The 15,420-nt window shown below is 35.5% G+C and overlaps 1 protein-coding gene across 1 annotated transcript in view; it reads left to right on the plus strand.

Annotated features, from left to right (window-relative positions):
• Window positions 1-15,420, plus strand: part of PARD3 (par-3 family cell polarity regulator) — a 647,142-nt gene that overhangs the window by 349,579 nt on the left and 282,143 nt on the right. Inside the window, exon 6 of the mRNA XM_032395672.1 lies at window positions 14,183-14,274. Within this exon, the coding sequence (XP_032251563.1) occupies window positions 14,183-14,274 (92 nt within the window). The remainder of the gene's footprint in view (window positions 1-14,182; window positions 14,275-15,420) is intronic.

Consider the following 15,420-nt stretch of genomic DNA (forward strand, 5'->3'; position numbering starts at 1 on the left):
GCCGATGTCTTCCCGGCTCTGTTCGATGACACTATGTCAGTAGCTTGCGGTCTTCCGGTGGGGTGGGGTATTTGTATCATAGGTGTTGGCAGATGCTACAAATTAGGTCTTTTTTTTTTTCCTTTGAGAGCCAGTTGTTAGACGTGGATCAGTGCACTCCTGTTCCTGTCACATCTTCACACCAACCGCTGGAAGCTTTTGGCTACCCCTCCAAGTCACTGCTTTGGCAGTCCTTCATTGCATTGATTTTTGTCTTTAACCTGAGTGGTCAAACTTCTGATTATCCCAAGTGGATTTCCTCATGTCTGTCTACTGCTTTTACCAGCCTACCCACCTCTCTGTCCATGAGCCCCTGGAGGATTTGCCGGAGGGGTGCTGGGTCAGGTTACAATTTACCAGTGCTTTCTTAGTGGCATTGCTTTGATAGAAACCTCAGGATTTTGTCCAAGGTTGTGATTTAAAACTGACCCTTTTAAGCTTTCTAGTCCTATTAGAGAAGCAAGGCAGGGCTGGGTGTTCTTTGGGGGTGTATTTTTACTGGTGTCATAGAATTTTAAGTGCATTGGGAAGACATCTGCAGCGTAGCAGGCCTCTCCTTAGGCTTGTGGAGTACAATGTATGTGCTCCTAATTTGAAAATACGATTTGGGTCTTGGTGGTATTTCTTTAAACTGTCAGAAGAAAGGAGACGTAAGTGCACGTCTCTTTGACCTAGTCAAATACGTTTGACTCAGCTGCTGTGTTTGGCAACATTATTACTGGTGTCACAAATTTTCTCATGGTTTAATGATTCTTTTAAGAAGATGGAATTGTATTAATACCTGACTTCCTACCCTAAAGAATATTTATAGGTGCCCCCCCTCCCCACAAGTTCCCTGCAATTCGATTTTTACAAAGAATTCTCATATGTAAAGATGATTTTCACAGTGATTGAGAACAGAGACAAAGAGGTGTGGCCAGATGAAGAGTGGGTTTCACATTTTATGTCCAAGAGATGGCCAGAGCCTGAGAAGTGCAACCTGCTGATACAGATCCCTGAATTGGGCAACTGGGGATTACAGAGAGAAGGAAGAATCAGGATGAAAGAGCAATGAGACTTATTTTAGAAATTGCCTAATGACAGATTCAGGGTTTTGAATAGGAAATAGTACTTGGTATTCAAAAGATTTCTTAAATAAGGGGGAAAAAAAGGTAGCTCTGGCCCTTGAAAAGCTAATCTGAATAACAAAGGCTGAGCTGACTTTACAGGAAAAGTGTGAAAGGCTTCTGAATGTACTTCCCTCTTCTTTGTCTTTATCTGAAGATGCTGCGCATTGTTCATGCGCATAAACATGTCTACCCTCTAGAGTCCTGGTATTAAATGGATAGGTGTTGTTGTGGTTTTTAAAAATATACTTACTGTTGAATGTTTTAAAATTTATTTTAATCTGTTACTAGTTACAAAGTCTGTTTCCTACTGATGGAAACTGATAACTTTGAGAGGGAAAATTCCTATTGCAAGTAGCCCAAATCAACCTGGTCTATTATTTGGAGAACAAGTAAGTGGACAACTTGATCTTCTTTTACTGGAATATTTCAAGAGTAAAACAGTTTCTGTCCCTGAGTATGACCTAAATAAATATTTCAAACGTTTTATTTTTGTAACTAAAAGTAACTAGTGTCTGTTGTGTTTTATATTTTTTATTTGTCCTATATATCATTTATTCAATCGTTTTATACTAAAAATTATAATGAGGCTCTTTTTTCTGAAGGCATCTCTTTCTGGTAAATATTGATAAGACAGTCTTTCATATAAAATGAGCTGAAGTTTTTTAGTCCATTTGCAAATCATGAATTCCGGATTTAATTATATCCCAAGGGAACAACCTGAGGAAACCAAAAGTACTGACATAATTGGATCAAATTGTGTAATCAAAAGCAAATGATATGGTTATTAAATCTAATGAAATGATCTCCCAGCATTTAATTCATTTCTCTGATTCAAGAAATTTTAGTAATAAGTGAACGTGTTGAAATGGACATTCTAGGCAGTCACTGCTCCTAAACAGATCTTTCCTCTAGACTGTTTTTGGTTGGAAATATTTCTAAAGGTTACACCTTAAAGCAGAGAGTTGATATCTTTTGGGATGTGGGTGAAAGGAAAGGTGACAGGAAGTGAAAGTATGGGTCCTTATTAAAAGGCAGAAGGAAAGCAGTGAAAGGAGAAAATTGCTTTTATAAAGTACTGTTCCTTTGTATCACCACCTTCATTTCACACAAAATGAACACAAACCATAAATTGGTAATCTAGATGATATCTTAAAGGGGTAATACTACTAGTCTATAAAGATTTTGTTAAAATTCTTAGAAAAGATAAGCTCCTGATAAATGATTGAAATGAATAAAAAATCTACAGAGAGGGTATGTGACCATTTCACAAACATGGTGATATATTCAGTCTCACTAGTAACATTGAATTCAAACTAGAATGACAACAAGGCTTCTTGTTGATCAGATTAACTAAGGAGCGTGCGTGTGTGCGTGCGTGTGTGTGTGTTTGTGTGTGTGTGTGTGTGTGTGTGTCTGTCTCAGGGTAGCCAGTCAAGAACTGAGAAGGGTCTAAAATTTTATCCTGTTACAAGCTAACTAGTTAGCCTGCTACAATTGCATGGATGGTGATGGAGGACGAGACTCCTGGGTCAGAGATGAAAGATTTTATTACTGTCAGCACAGCTAGGAGCACAAGCATCAGCATATTTGGTTCGGTTCCTCTTATCCCCAAACTCATGGAAGTGTCACCAATGGCCCAGAAATAAGGCCTGCATGCTCTGTGGGTTATGTTATAGAAGTTTTGCTACCTCCCTTGGGAGGGAAGTACTACCTATGTTCTCAAGACTTGCAAATATGCCAGATTCTGATGGAGAATTGTCTTCCAGTATAGACCATAAAAGTTGTGAAATGGACAGTTTAATATGAGTCTGGTAGAACTATCAATTGATTTGGTCCATTCAGAAAATAAATGAGCACTGAGCTCTTTAAAATCATGTCATTTGAAGCATTCTATTTTAGACTCCTTTCAAAGAACATAATCCTAAATATTGAAATGTTTTTATTTAGAAATCTGTGATGACTGGAGTTGAAAAGTAGCCTATGATAAGTGAAGTGATGGAATATTAAATCATTTAAAAATGTTTTCTGTATAATTTGAAATAAAATACATCAATTAAAACATTTCTATTTTATTGCTATTCCTGTGTAAGCCAAGAAAAATATGATTTCAAAACACTAGAAAGAAGTACCAAATGTAAGGTGGAAAAGCTAGGACTCATCTTGATCAGTACATTGTTTTCTTGGGGAGCATGACATACTTTAATCATGTCATCACTTACAATCATGACATGCTATAATCATTATTATCATAATTATAACCAAACTTTTGTTTTATATAAGATAGAAGACAGATTTATTTTAAAACCAAATGATACTTTATAATAAAGATTGAGTTTTACTTATGTACAAGGGGGTCTTAGTACTTAATCATTGTGAGGCAGTGTTCCACGTATTTGACATTAATTAATTACTATGATTGTCAGAAGCTCAGTAGACAGTACTCTTCCCAGTCTATAAATGAGTAAGCTGAGGCACAGAGAAGTTACATGATTTGTCAGAATCATGCAGAATCCTTGTTTTTAACAACGAGGCTAAAGTGCTATACCAAATATAACACATGTCTAATACTTTAGTTGTATTTCTTTAATATCTTAATTTTTGTTTGACATTTTTATCACATTCTGGGTATTAGAGACAATGCAGTAATGCATAGCTAATTAGTTTTATTAATGTTAATCTCCAATGCTATTATAAACTGTTGAACTATGATCTAAAATTGGCATTCAAACTAATCGTCATTGCTATGTACCCTGTGTCAAACATATAATCGGTTTCATTTTGTTTAAGAGAATACATTCTCTCAATCCCCAGGAAATCTACCAACTAGTTTTTGCTTCATTGAATTCAACTAGAAAATTGAGTGAAAGCATTTTTTTTTTAAACTACTTACTTTATCCAAGCTATTTACTGGTTTCAAGTAAGTTAATGACTACATTTCATTTGTGAAATTATAATATTGCATTGGGAAGTAATAAACCAGTACACATTCTAATATATGTTTACATGCATGGATTTTGCTATAGGACCCATGTGTTACTCTTTACTTGCTTATTAACAATTTAAAATAATGTAGAACTCTGGGGACTGCTATATGTTTTCTTAATAAGCCCTTCAAAATTATTAATGGTGAAATATGTATTTATCATTTAGGAAAACAGGATAAAAAATATATATCTTGGTCCTTAATGAAAGTCCTCTTAGGTATTTGTGGACCACAGGGCTCAATGATGAACTTGCCTTGGTGTGACTCTTTTTCACTCATCTCCATTCTTTCTTTGGTTCTGTTTAATTGAAATTTCTTCTGGTTATCTAATTTATATGGCATCTTAAGAAGTCTTTTTCTCATCTTAATCTTTCTCCCATTCCGAATACTACACCCAGAAAGTGATTTTTAAAAAATCTCTGCTTGATTTCTAAGACTGATTAAATATGATACATATCAATACCAATGAATAATCCCATCTTTGTACTTCCTTATAATGTTCTGTTTTATTTTTAAGCCCTTGATTCTATGCAAAGTCACTTTTCAGAGAAATTATAATGTAGTGATATTACGTAATAAAAAATCCTTTATAAAAGTATTGTAAGGTTTAAAAAAATCAATAAAAATAGCCTTTATTGTAAGAAGATTTTGTGCTCATGGTAAAAATACTTAATTCTATAAAGACACAATAAAACTCACTTGTAATCTTGCCACCCAAATATAACCACTGGTAAAATTTCCTGATGTTCATTCTTCCTGTGTTTATCTTAAAATGACACCCCTCCCCCAATTTTGATAGTAATTCTCACTCCGTATGAAAGTTCATTTATGATATGTTCAGAATTTAATGTTCTGTGGGTTTTTTTTTTAACAACATAAATTTTATTACATTTTCTCTTCTCATAGATCCTGACCCTGACACTAACTAGTTGGCTAGGATCACATGCATTACTTACTAGCTTTGGTCACTCTTCCTTGAGTAAAATGGAGTGAAAAAACATGGCAAATCTCGAACCATAGGCCTTTTGATGCCATTTTCAAAATCCCAGCTCAGCCACTGCAGGGAAAGGTGAAATCTTTTCTAGGCCTAATTTCTCATAATGAGAACTCCTACTTTGTTGTGAGGATTAAATGAAAGAGTGTATATGCAGTTTGTGTTGTGTTGTAGATGTTTAGTAAAATTGGTTCTTTCTCTTTTCTCTAAAAATTTTATTTTTATAGGTAAGGTGCTGTGCACGTAGTGGTATCTGTGAGTGCATCACAGCTTCCGGGACAGATCAAGTTACTTCCTTTATTCCGATTAGGAATGTAGGGTGTGGTGACATGAATAAGGATGTAGCCGAGGTGGGTGGGTCTCTGCCCAGCTCCGTCATTCATTGCACCGCTGCACATGCTGGGCATGCCCAGTGCATTTCTAGACATAATCTCACATACAGGGTGTAGTAAACCTTATTAACAAATACTTTGCATGTCAGCAACACAGCTCTGTTATCCAAACTGCATTGTGCATAGATTACTGGGAACTTGTCATGTGGTTATGTTGCTAACTTATGTTTGGGAAAAAGTTTCACATGTAATTCATTAGAAATCCCATATATTTTGGGGCACCTGGGTGGCTCAGTTGTTTAAGTGGCTGACTCTTGATTTTGGCTCAGGTCATGATCTCAGGGTCCTGGGATCAAGTGCCATCTGGGGCTCTGCACTCAGGGCCAAATTGGCTTGAGATTCTCTCTCTCTCTCTCTTGCCCTCTCTCTCGCCTGCTACCCCTGCCCCCGCTTGCATGCTTATGGACTCTCTCTCTCTCAAATAAAATACATCTTGGGACGCCTGGGTGGCTCAGTTGGTTAAGCGACTGCCTTCGACTCAGGTCGTGATCCCGGGGTCCTGGGATCGAGCCCTGCATCGGGCTCCCTGCTCAGCGGGAAGCCTGCTTTTCCCTCTCCCACTCCCCCCTGCTTGTGTTCCCTTTCGCTGTGTCTCTCTCTGTCAAATAAATAAAATCTTTAAAACAAAAAATAAAATACATCTTTAAAATAAAATCCCATTGTTTTGTTTATTAGAATATGCTTAAGGGTTGTGTTGAGGATTAAACTGAGGTTGTATCGAAGACTAAAGAAGTAGATTCTCTACTGAATGGCACATCGTAGGTCTTCAATATATATTAGCAATTATCGTTTTTATTTTTTGTTATATATTATAAAATCTGTAAGTTTCTTGCCTCTTTAAGTGGTTTGTACTGATCACTAGCAAGAAATATTTGTTTCAGTTTTTTATTGATTTAAATGAAAGTTTATTTTAAAATTATTTTAGTTCCTTCAAATATTAATTTTGAAATCATTTTTAAGCCAAGGAGAATATGTTTTTTGAACGAAGAAAAATATATATTTTAAACATATGGTATTTTAATATACCACTGAGTGAGATAAGTCTTTTTTATTTACCTGGGTATTACTTACTTCACCCCCAGAATAAAACATTTTAAAATGTCACCTCAGTAAGGTTTAGAATGTTATTAGAAAGGCAAGATGGTCAGATGACAAAATCCATACATTTCAACAATCCATAAATTAGTTTTTTTAAGGAATGTTCAAAAGAAAACAATTGGGTGTTATTCTGGTACACAAGCCCCCTATGAAACCAGATTGATAAGGTTGATTAAAATCATATCATCTAATGGGTGGCTGCCTGGCCATTCCTGTGTGGTGGGGGGACTAGAAATAGTACAGAGGCACTTCATGCATAGCAGGTGCCTTCAGTATTGCTGACGTGGTGATAGATACTTTGAGTGGTCATCTGTTTGGCATAAGTATGGATAGGAGTGAGGCAGATGATGCCAGGTGGGATGCTGGGGTTAGTTATTGAATTCAGTGATTCTTAGTAAGGATTAATATGTAAAGCTTCTTTTGTGTATCATGGGGGCACAGGAAAAAATGGAAGAATTCAGTGAAGGAAGAGATTCCAGTATATGATTGGATATTGGACCAGATGTCTTCCAGTACGATTACTCCATGCCCTGAAATTCTAATAATCTATGAGAAGCAGACTTATATTTTGGAACTTAATTTTGAGATTCCACTCTGCATGTAACAGGTGCAAAGATACATACTTTTTGTTGTTCTCTGTAGTGAGATAGCTTTCATAAATCAGCACCATCTGTTCTTCTTTTAAAGACTCTTCTCTTGCCTTGGGTTGTGTGGAGTCATGTTGTGTATTTTCCAAGACAGGAAATGTTTCATTTCTGTGGTAAATGAAAATTTCATGGGCTGTGTTAAATACTGTGTTTGCCATTCCATTTGATCAGTCTTAGCTTGAGATGAGAATGTTTGGAATCCTGTTGAGGGGATGAAGCTCACATTTAATACTCGACATCACAAGTACTGAATCGTTCCTAATATAAGCCACAATTATTTGGTGTTGATCTCTGGGTTCTGTGGTGTACAGTTTATGTTATAATGAACTGCACTGTATTTAAAAGTATAATGGTAATTAATTCCCCAATACAGTACAAGAAAATATTTTTAAGAGGTCTTATTATCTAGTATTGTCTGTCCTTAAAGGATTTGAATCAGTTTTTTTTTCATAAACGTTTTTACTCAAGTAGAATATAAGGACCATGAAGTAAAATTATATTACACATTTCCTGATTTTATTTGTTTAGAAGGTTGCTATAGATTTACCATTCTCAGTTGAGAAGTCCCCCTCCCCTAGATATTTTCAGTCGTTTTCCACATGTGATGGGAAATTACTTTTCCCTGGTGATTTGACCAATTAATCAAGTCGTGGCAACATTAACACAAAAGCCTTCTGGAATTCTATTTGAAGTAGGGGATGTGGAAAGAGAGTCCCCATGGAATTATTTTTCTCCAAATGTGACCCCCAAAAGTGATTTAATTCATGCTGTGAATATCCAAGTAAATATTTTTTGGGGGGAGATGCTGTAGCTCATTAGTAGTTAATGTGTCTCTCATTAAGTTTGGAAAGTCTTGGAGGCATTCTAAAAAGTGTGAAAAAGACTGTTTACTTAAGCATTTTTGTAGCAATATAATTGAACCCATTAAATTATTTATTGTTAAGAATAATAAAAACACTTAAAAACTATTGTAAATTTGTTTAAAAAGATAGCATCAGAACTTTCATTTCCTTTTGTGTTTCCTAAACATAAAGATCAAAGATAGGTGTGCAGGAAATTTAAGGAGGCAAATAACTAGTTTTTTATAAAATGTTTTTAAAATGATAAATTATTTCTTAAAATTATAGGCATTTTTTCAAGTAATAACTATTCACAATATTTAATTCCTTGGAACTTGGAGTTTAAATATAGATATACAGGTGGTTGGTTTCTAGATAAAGTTTTATTGTGTTGCTGTAAAGCAGAATGTGTGCTTTTCATTTCCTTGCTTTTATAAGCAAACCAGTTAACAAGTTTGTCCTCTTATTTTGTATGGTGATTGATGGAGGCAGCATTCAGTTAAGTGTTCTAATTACAGATCCTTTCCTTCTTTGCAATGACTTCTACTTATGGTTTTGGATATATATATATATGTGTGTGTGTGTGTGTGTGTGTATTTTTTTTTTTAAATCTGTGACTATAGAGAAGATATTTAGGACTCAAGCAGGAAAAAATACAACTAGATAATTTTTGAAATTAAGGAGTTTAGCCAAATTCAGTTTTCTTTAAACACATAGTTCATGTGAGTGCTTGTGATTTCAGAATGTATCATCCCTTGGTTCTGTAAGGGCTTTTTAAGTTGAGGGTTAGCCTTGATATTATTCATAGTATGGAAGAGAATAAGATTAATTTTTCCTAGAAGCAGAGAACAAATAAATTCATGTCTTCATCTCCACTTGTCTAATACACATTCCTAACCTGATCTAAAACTCATCCTCCTCACCCAAGCTTATCACATTTTCATTTTCTCTTATTCTTTTCTCTCCTTTGACTGGAACGCTTCCATCTTTAAAAAAAAATTCTGCTTAGATCCGTATAATATGGTAATAAGGCAAAAGAGTAACAAAATCTTTCCCCTCTTCTGCATGAGAATTTAAACTTCGGTTATTTTTTGGCTCTCTTTCTCCGAAAACCTGATAAAGGCTTCCATCCACTATCTTTATATGGTAAAAGTGACCTCTGATTAGTAAATTGCATATGGACTCAGAAAACTATAAACATGGGACAAGCAGCTTTGCCAGTGGTGTTGTTTTGAGGTACCTACTTCTGTGGGGCCTGGGGCTTGGAAGCCTGAGTAGCAAGTAGCACTTGTAGCCTGCTGATGTGAGTCTTTTCCTGCACCTGAGTTGGGACACACAGGAGTAGCTCTGGGTCTGGGACAGTTATGTGGACTGCTCCTCCCCAGGATGCTGCCTTGCTGGCAGGTTGGGTTTTCAGCCTTAGGTACTTTGGGCATGTCAAATATGTAGTCAGAATAAAAATATAAAAATAATACTAGAAGGCTTTTAATGAAAAAATGAGCACTCTGTACTGCTTCTCCTGATTCTCCCAGTCCCTCTCCCCAGAGGGACTGTTTATGTAGATATTTATTCTTGTATTTACTTCCATGTTTCTAAATAAAATATTTAGGTTGCTCTTTCCTGGCGAACAGTTACTTACATCTGTTGACTTGCACTGTGGAAGATGAAGGTTTTTTCTTTTTCTGCCACTTATACTTGCCGTGTTCCTGTCTCCTTGCTTGTGTCACATTAGATGTCTAAGTGAAGTCAGTAGCCAGTGTCACATTAGATAGCAGTTTGTGGCTCACTGCATGACCAAGTAGGTACTCTGATTAATTTTTTTTCCCCTACACATTTTCCTTTGTTGTTCCTGGAGTCATTTGCTTTTGATCTTTTAAAAATCTATTTTGTTTTATCTCTATATTTCTGAACTTTCCCCCCACATTCTCTGACAGGTCTGTTAAAAAATATTTCCCAAATGTTCAAAAATATCAGACCAATTATTAATTTTTTTTTTTTCTCAGGGAGATAGACTTTCCAAACTTCTGTATCCTGTTGCTCTAATCTGACTTGGCGGTTTCTTCTCTGAGCTGTCTTTTCACCTTATTCTGGGACTTTCCTTGGGTTCTGTCCATTGCTTTATTGAATTTCTTGGATTTTGCTGGAGCATATCCAAAAATAGCTTGCTACGAAAGGGTCCATGGGAAATAGACTTCGCATATCTGAAGATTTTTTTTCAATTTTCATACTTGATTTTTGTTTGGTTGGTTGGTTGAACATAGAAATCCCCACTGAAAAATTTGTTTTAATATAGAAGGTATGACTCTGTTATCTAGTAGAATTTAATGTTACTTTAAAAAGCATTGTTATGATAGGGCATTTTGTTACTGATATTCCTAGTTTTAGTTTGCTAGCAATCATACAAATGCTACCATTTGGCAATGCTTAGATTAAGCTCTGTTGTTGGGAGATAATTCTCCGTTTTTCTCTTCCATTTTCGTATATCTTGAGAGCAGAGGCCTTTGTTGTGGACTATCCTTGCAAGGATGTATGTACAGCAAACAGCCTTGGAAGATCGATATAGTGTCTCCCTCCATAGTAACGGGCAGACATGCTGCTGCCTATGTAAGGTATTTGGGTTCCCTAAGCTCGGGTTTATTCTGTGTGCACCAGCGTTCCTGGTTCTCTTCACATCGCTTTGTAAGAATTTTAGCTGCAGAAAAGTGTGTAACAGGATGATACTTTGGCTATTGCTGTAATAAACTGTCCTTTGTCTCTGACCTGGGGGGTCTCGTTTTTTTCCGCTAGCATCCATGAAGCGATGCAGGCTAAGTTAGGAGCTTTTAAGTGGGATAAAATCATAGACTCTTCATAGTTCTTTTTTTTTTTTTTTAAGATTTTATTTATTTGTCAGAGAGAGAGAGAGAGAGACCATGCGAGCGCATGAGCAGGGGGAGTGGCAGGCTGAGGGAGAAGCAGATTCCCTTCTGAGCAGGGAGCCCGATGTGGGACTCGATCTCAGGACCCTGGGATCATGACCTGAGCCGAAGGCAGACACTTAACTGACTGAGCCACCCAGGCTCTTCATAGTTCTTGACATCTGCTTTTCCTCTGAAAATTCCCTCAACCAGTAACCCGTAGTGTTTTCTTCCTTGTGCCATTTATTTGATTGTATACATCATTTAGCTGTTTATATTTTTTAATGTGTATTCTCATTTCAAAGACATTTTACAACGAAGGTACTTTGTATGTAGCAAAACGCAACAAATATCAGGTTTTATGAATGTTTCTAAAATGTAGATTTTGTATTTAATTGAGTAGGTAATATGTTTAATATTAAGTTGTCTTGTAAGGCAAAAAGTATGAATGGATGAATTTGTACTCTTAAAATATAATTGTGTAACATTGCCTTAAATCGTTTATTTGCGGTATGTTTTATATGTCATGTATTATTTATTTCTCTTTTAAGTACTAGCTAACATTTATTGGGCAATTATTATGTGTTAGGCACCATGTTATGCATGTTATACAGATTATCTTATCCCTCTCAGTAGTCCTAGGAAGATGTCTTTATTGTTTGTATTTTACAGAAGAAGGGATAGAAATATAGAAGAGGTATGTAACTTGCCTAAGGATATAAAATTGGCAAATGGTAGAGTCGGTACTCACACCCAACTGTTTAATTCTTGAACCCGAACTCTGCTATAAAATGCTATAAAATGGAGAGAAGGGAAAAGATAAAAAGTATATTTTCTCACCTGGAAGTTTTTAACATTGTGTAGTTTAAATTAATATTTTAGGCCTTCAGTATTGATTTGACATAAATAAAAGCCAAGTTTCATTTTCTGTGTCTGTAATGGAATTCAGTATATAACTTGTGCTAAAAGTAACTATGTTCAGTCACAGCTTTTTAGAAGTACAAAACAACAAAATAAAGCAGCACAGGAGTTGATATTTACCCATCCAGAAGTTGGGAAATTTTAAGTTGTGGTTCCCATAGCAATTGCAGCTCAGCCTCAGGGCAGTGAATGTTGTGATCTAAACTGAACACCATATGCAGCAGCATGAAATAATATTCTACATGCTCTTGGGGGCCTGATAATGGCCACTCTGGGAACAATGAATGTGTAAATTATCAGTTACTGTTTTATCACTGTAGTTTGGGGCATTTCATTTATGTGGCTGTTTCATAGTATAACTTAGGTGTTTCACTGGTTATACATCATGGTAACATTTCAGTGGGGCTTAAATTATTAATGAATCCTGAAATGAAATGTTTTTAACTTGAAAGATTATTTTTGTGTTTTCCATCTGATTTATAAACAATCACTTTGCTCTCCTCCTACCCCCACTGCCAGTGGAAAAGCCTAATTTCAGGAGTTCTTGTTTACATTTAAAGTGTGGTCCTTAGGCAGGTTCAAGATGCTAGTTAACCTTTGAAATGTATTGTGTGCTCGTGCTTAAAAGAGATAGATGACTAAGAAGTGCATATTAGAGCCTCTTAAATCATACGATCATCAATCTTCGAGTACCTTTACTTCATGCAGTACACTGCCATGGAGGACACGTCTATCTACAACTCATAGAAAAACTTTGTGCCTTCACCTTCTTATTTTGGTGGATTCGCAGAGGAATTGTCAATTAGGTATTAATCAGCTGCTCTGTGTTGCCTTAGTATTGCTTGAAGAATTTAAAATATTGCTTAACACTGTGCTGAACCTATGACCTTTGCTTACCATTTTGTTGATTGATGTCTTTGTTGATGGCATATAGATTTCTACTATGAGTCTCTCAAATACATGATTAAAAATATAAAATTTTTCTTTAATGGTAGACTCCTATATAGGTGGTTTAATAAATTCACATAGAAAATCACTGTTACCAAATTTATATAGTGGAAAGGCTAGACCTAACAAATTATGTTTATATAAGTTATACATATAAACTTCCAAGAAACAGATTAAATAAATTTTATTTATGTGTATTTGGAAACTTATTACCCCAACGATTTCTAGGGATGATTTTGTTTTTATTAGCAAAATATATAGAATATCTACTGGGTACCAGACACTGTGGATCCAAGGTGAAGCACACTGAGCCACTTAGCCACTATGATTGGAGATTCCAAGTCTTTTCCGAATATTCTAATTTGGTTAAAAAGACCTTTGATATCAGTCAGTCATGTTTATCATTATTTGAATTATCCTGAAAAGCCAACTTAACTGTGAACTCCTTAATGAAAAGATGATGGCCAAGGTTATAAAATGAGGCATATTCTTGAGTGGCATTTCATTTATTTTTAGGTAGCCATCACATTTATTCCACATGCACCTTTTGTAGTACCAGCGTACTCACCCAGTTTCTACAACATGTTGGAACATAATGTCTTACAATATTGCCTTCATAAAAGGAGGGATACGAAAGTGGGGGTTGATTATTTTGCTGTTTGTGCCTCTCCCTATGCTTGGTCCTTCATAATAGGAGTAAACAGAAGTGGTTCTTTATGGCTAAGATCTTAATGCCTTCATAGATACCTCTGGATAACCAGTCAGCTGGCTTAGGGTAACTTTATGTGAAATTTCAGAGGATGAAAGATTTGAGTCTAGGGTGGTACTTACTGCATGCTCATTTTGACAAGCTGGTTTAGTAGGAACTGAGGAACATTGAAGATTTTGGTAGTTGTTAAGGTTTTTAATGGTCTCAACTATTTGGATTAGTAAAAATTTTAAACAAGTATCACCTGTACCCTGCACATTTATTTATTAACGTAGCATTGTAGTAATGCATAATTATTCCTGAAAACATAAACCAAAGAGTGAAATAAGAATTATAAGAACATTCACATAAGTAGAAGTTCTTTCCTTACTGCAGTGGTGTCTTGTCCATCTCCTGGGATATGCTAACTCAGGAGACTGTGGCTTTAAAATACAGCTTGGCGTATACACATACCCATCTTATCATTAAAGCTGATCCTCCCTAGAAGAAGGACCTAGTTAACATGATCAGAATGCCTACTAAACTCCAGTTTTATCCAGTTTCCTTTCACATTCTGGAAGTAAACCTAACACAGAATATTCTTCTCTTTGTGCTGTGTGTCTCTAGGATGAGGATGGGACAGAAGAAGACAACAGTCGCGTTGAACCTGTTGGACATGCTGACACTAGTTTGGAGAACATACCCAGCTTTTCTCTGGAGTAAGTTACTGATGGTTTTGACTAAATTTGCAATATACGTGTAGCATTACTGATAGCAGCAAGTATTCCAAAAGCATATGGCATGCGGAATGTTTGTGCTTAGTTAAAAACATGCCTTGCATTGGTTTGTTTTCCAAAGAGCATCTTTCATCTATTGAGTTGTAACTACCTAATGTAAGAAGTATAGCATGGAAATTTACATGTACCTGTCCTGGTTTCATGCCTTGGCAAATACTATTAAATGATAATATAAAATAGTATTTGATTGAAAATGTTTGTTGTGTTAACAGCACTATAACTGTTTTCAAATTGCTTTCGATGTCAGTGTTTTGGTCATTTGTTTGTTCTTCAACTTTGCTAAATTAAAAAAAAGTATAGATAGACTTTACTAGAAAAACCAGTTGGATCATGTAAGCATTAGTCATTTCAGTATATATTTTTTCGATTTTTTCGAAATGGAATCTCTCAAGATAATTGTTGAAAAATTAGAGTCATAGGTTAGGGCCCTTAAACATGACTTCACTTATAAAAGGACAAAGAAAACTTTACTATATTATCACAACTTTACAATTATCTTAAGTATTGGCATGTTTAAGTGGAAGGTGTTCTCAGAATTTCTTCCCTTGGTAGTTTAGACCAGGGAGGGCAATCATTCTGAAGTTTTGTCTGACTTTGGGTAAAAGTTGAGGAGGCCTAGATATTAGCATGTATAAACTCTTAATTTTGTCTTTTCTTGGTCTTCCAAGGGAAGGCTCTCAGAACTTTCTCAGTGAGATTAAACAGGGTCTAGAATCAGGTTATGTTTAGATAGACAGCAACCAGCACTCTATTACAGTTAAGAAGTACTTGCCATGTCCTAGTTCTTTTTAGATAGAATGTGGAATAAAATAAATTTATTAAAGTTACCGTACTATTTTCAGTTGACAAACTAATCATTAAATAGATGTTCAAATGATATGTAACAGTATCTAAAATAGAAGTTGTGAAATTCTATGACAATATAAAAAATTAATTCATTTAAATAGTATTACTTCAGTAAATATTTTGGCAGTTTGGCAAAATTTTTATTTTTTCCTAGTTAGCATATGTGATTACATCTATGCCCATATTCTTAATTTTGTTTTGATTTGTTTGATATCACTGTCT

This window comes from Phoca vitulina, unplaced genomic scaffold (assembly GCF_004348235.1).
Source record: "Phoca vitulina isolate PV1807 unplaced genomic scaffold, GSC_HSeal_1.0 scaffold86, whole genome shotgun sequence".
In the NCBI taxonomy this organism is placed as follows: domain Eukaryota; kingdom Metazoa; phylum Chordata; class Mammalia; order Carnivora; family Phocidae; genus Phoca; species Phoca vitulina.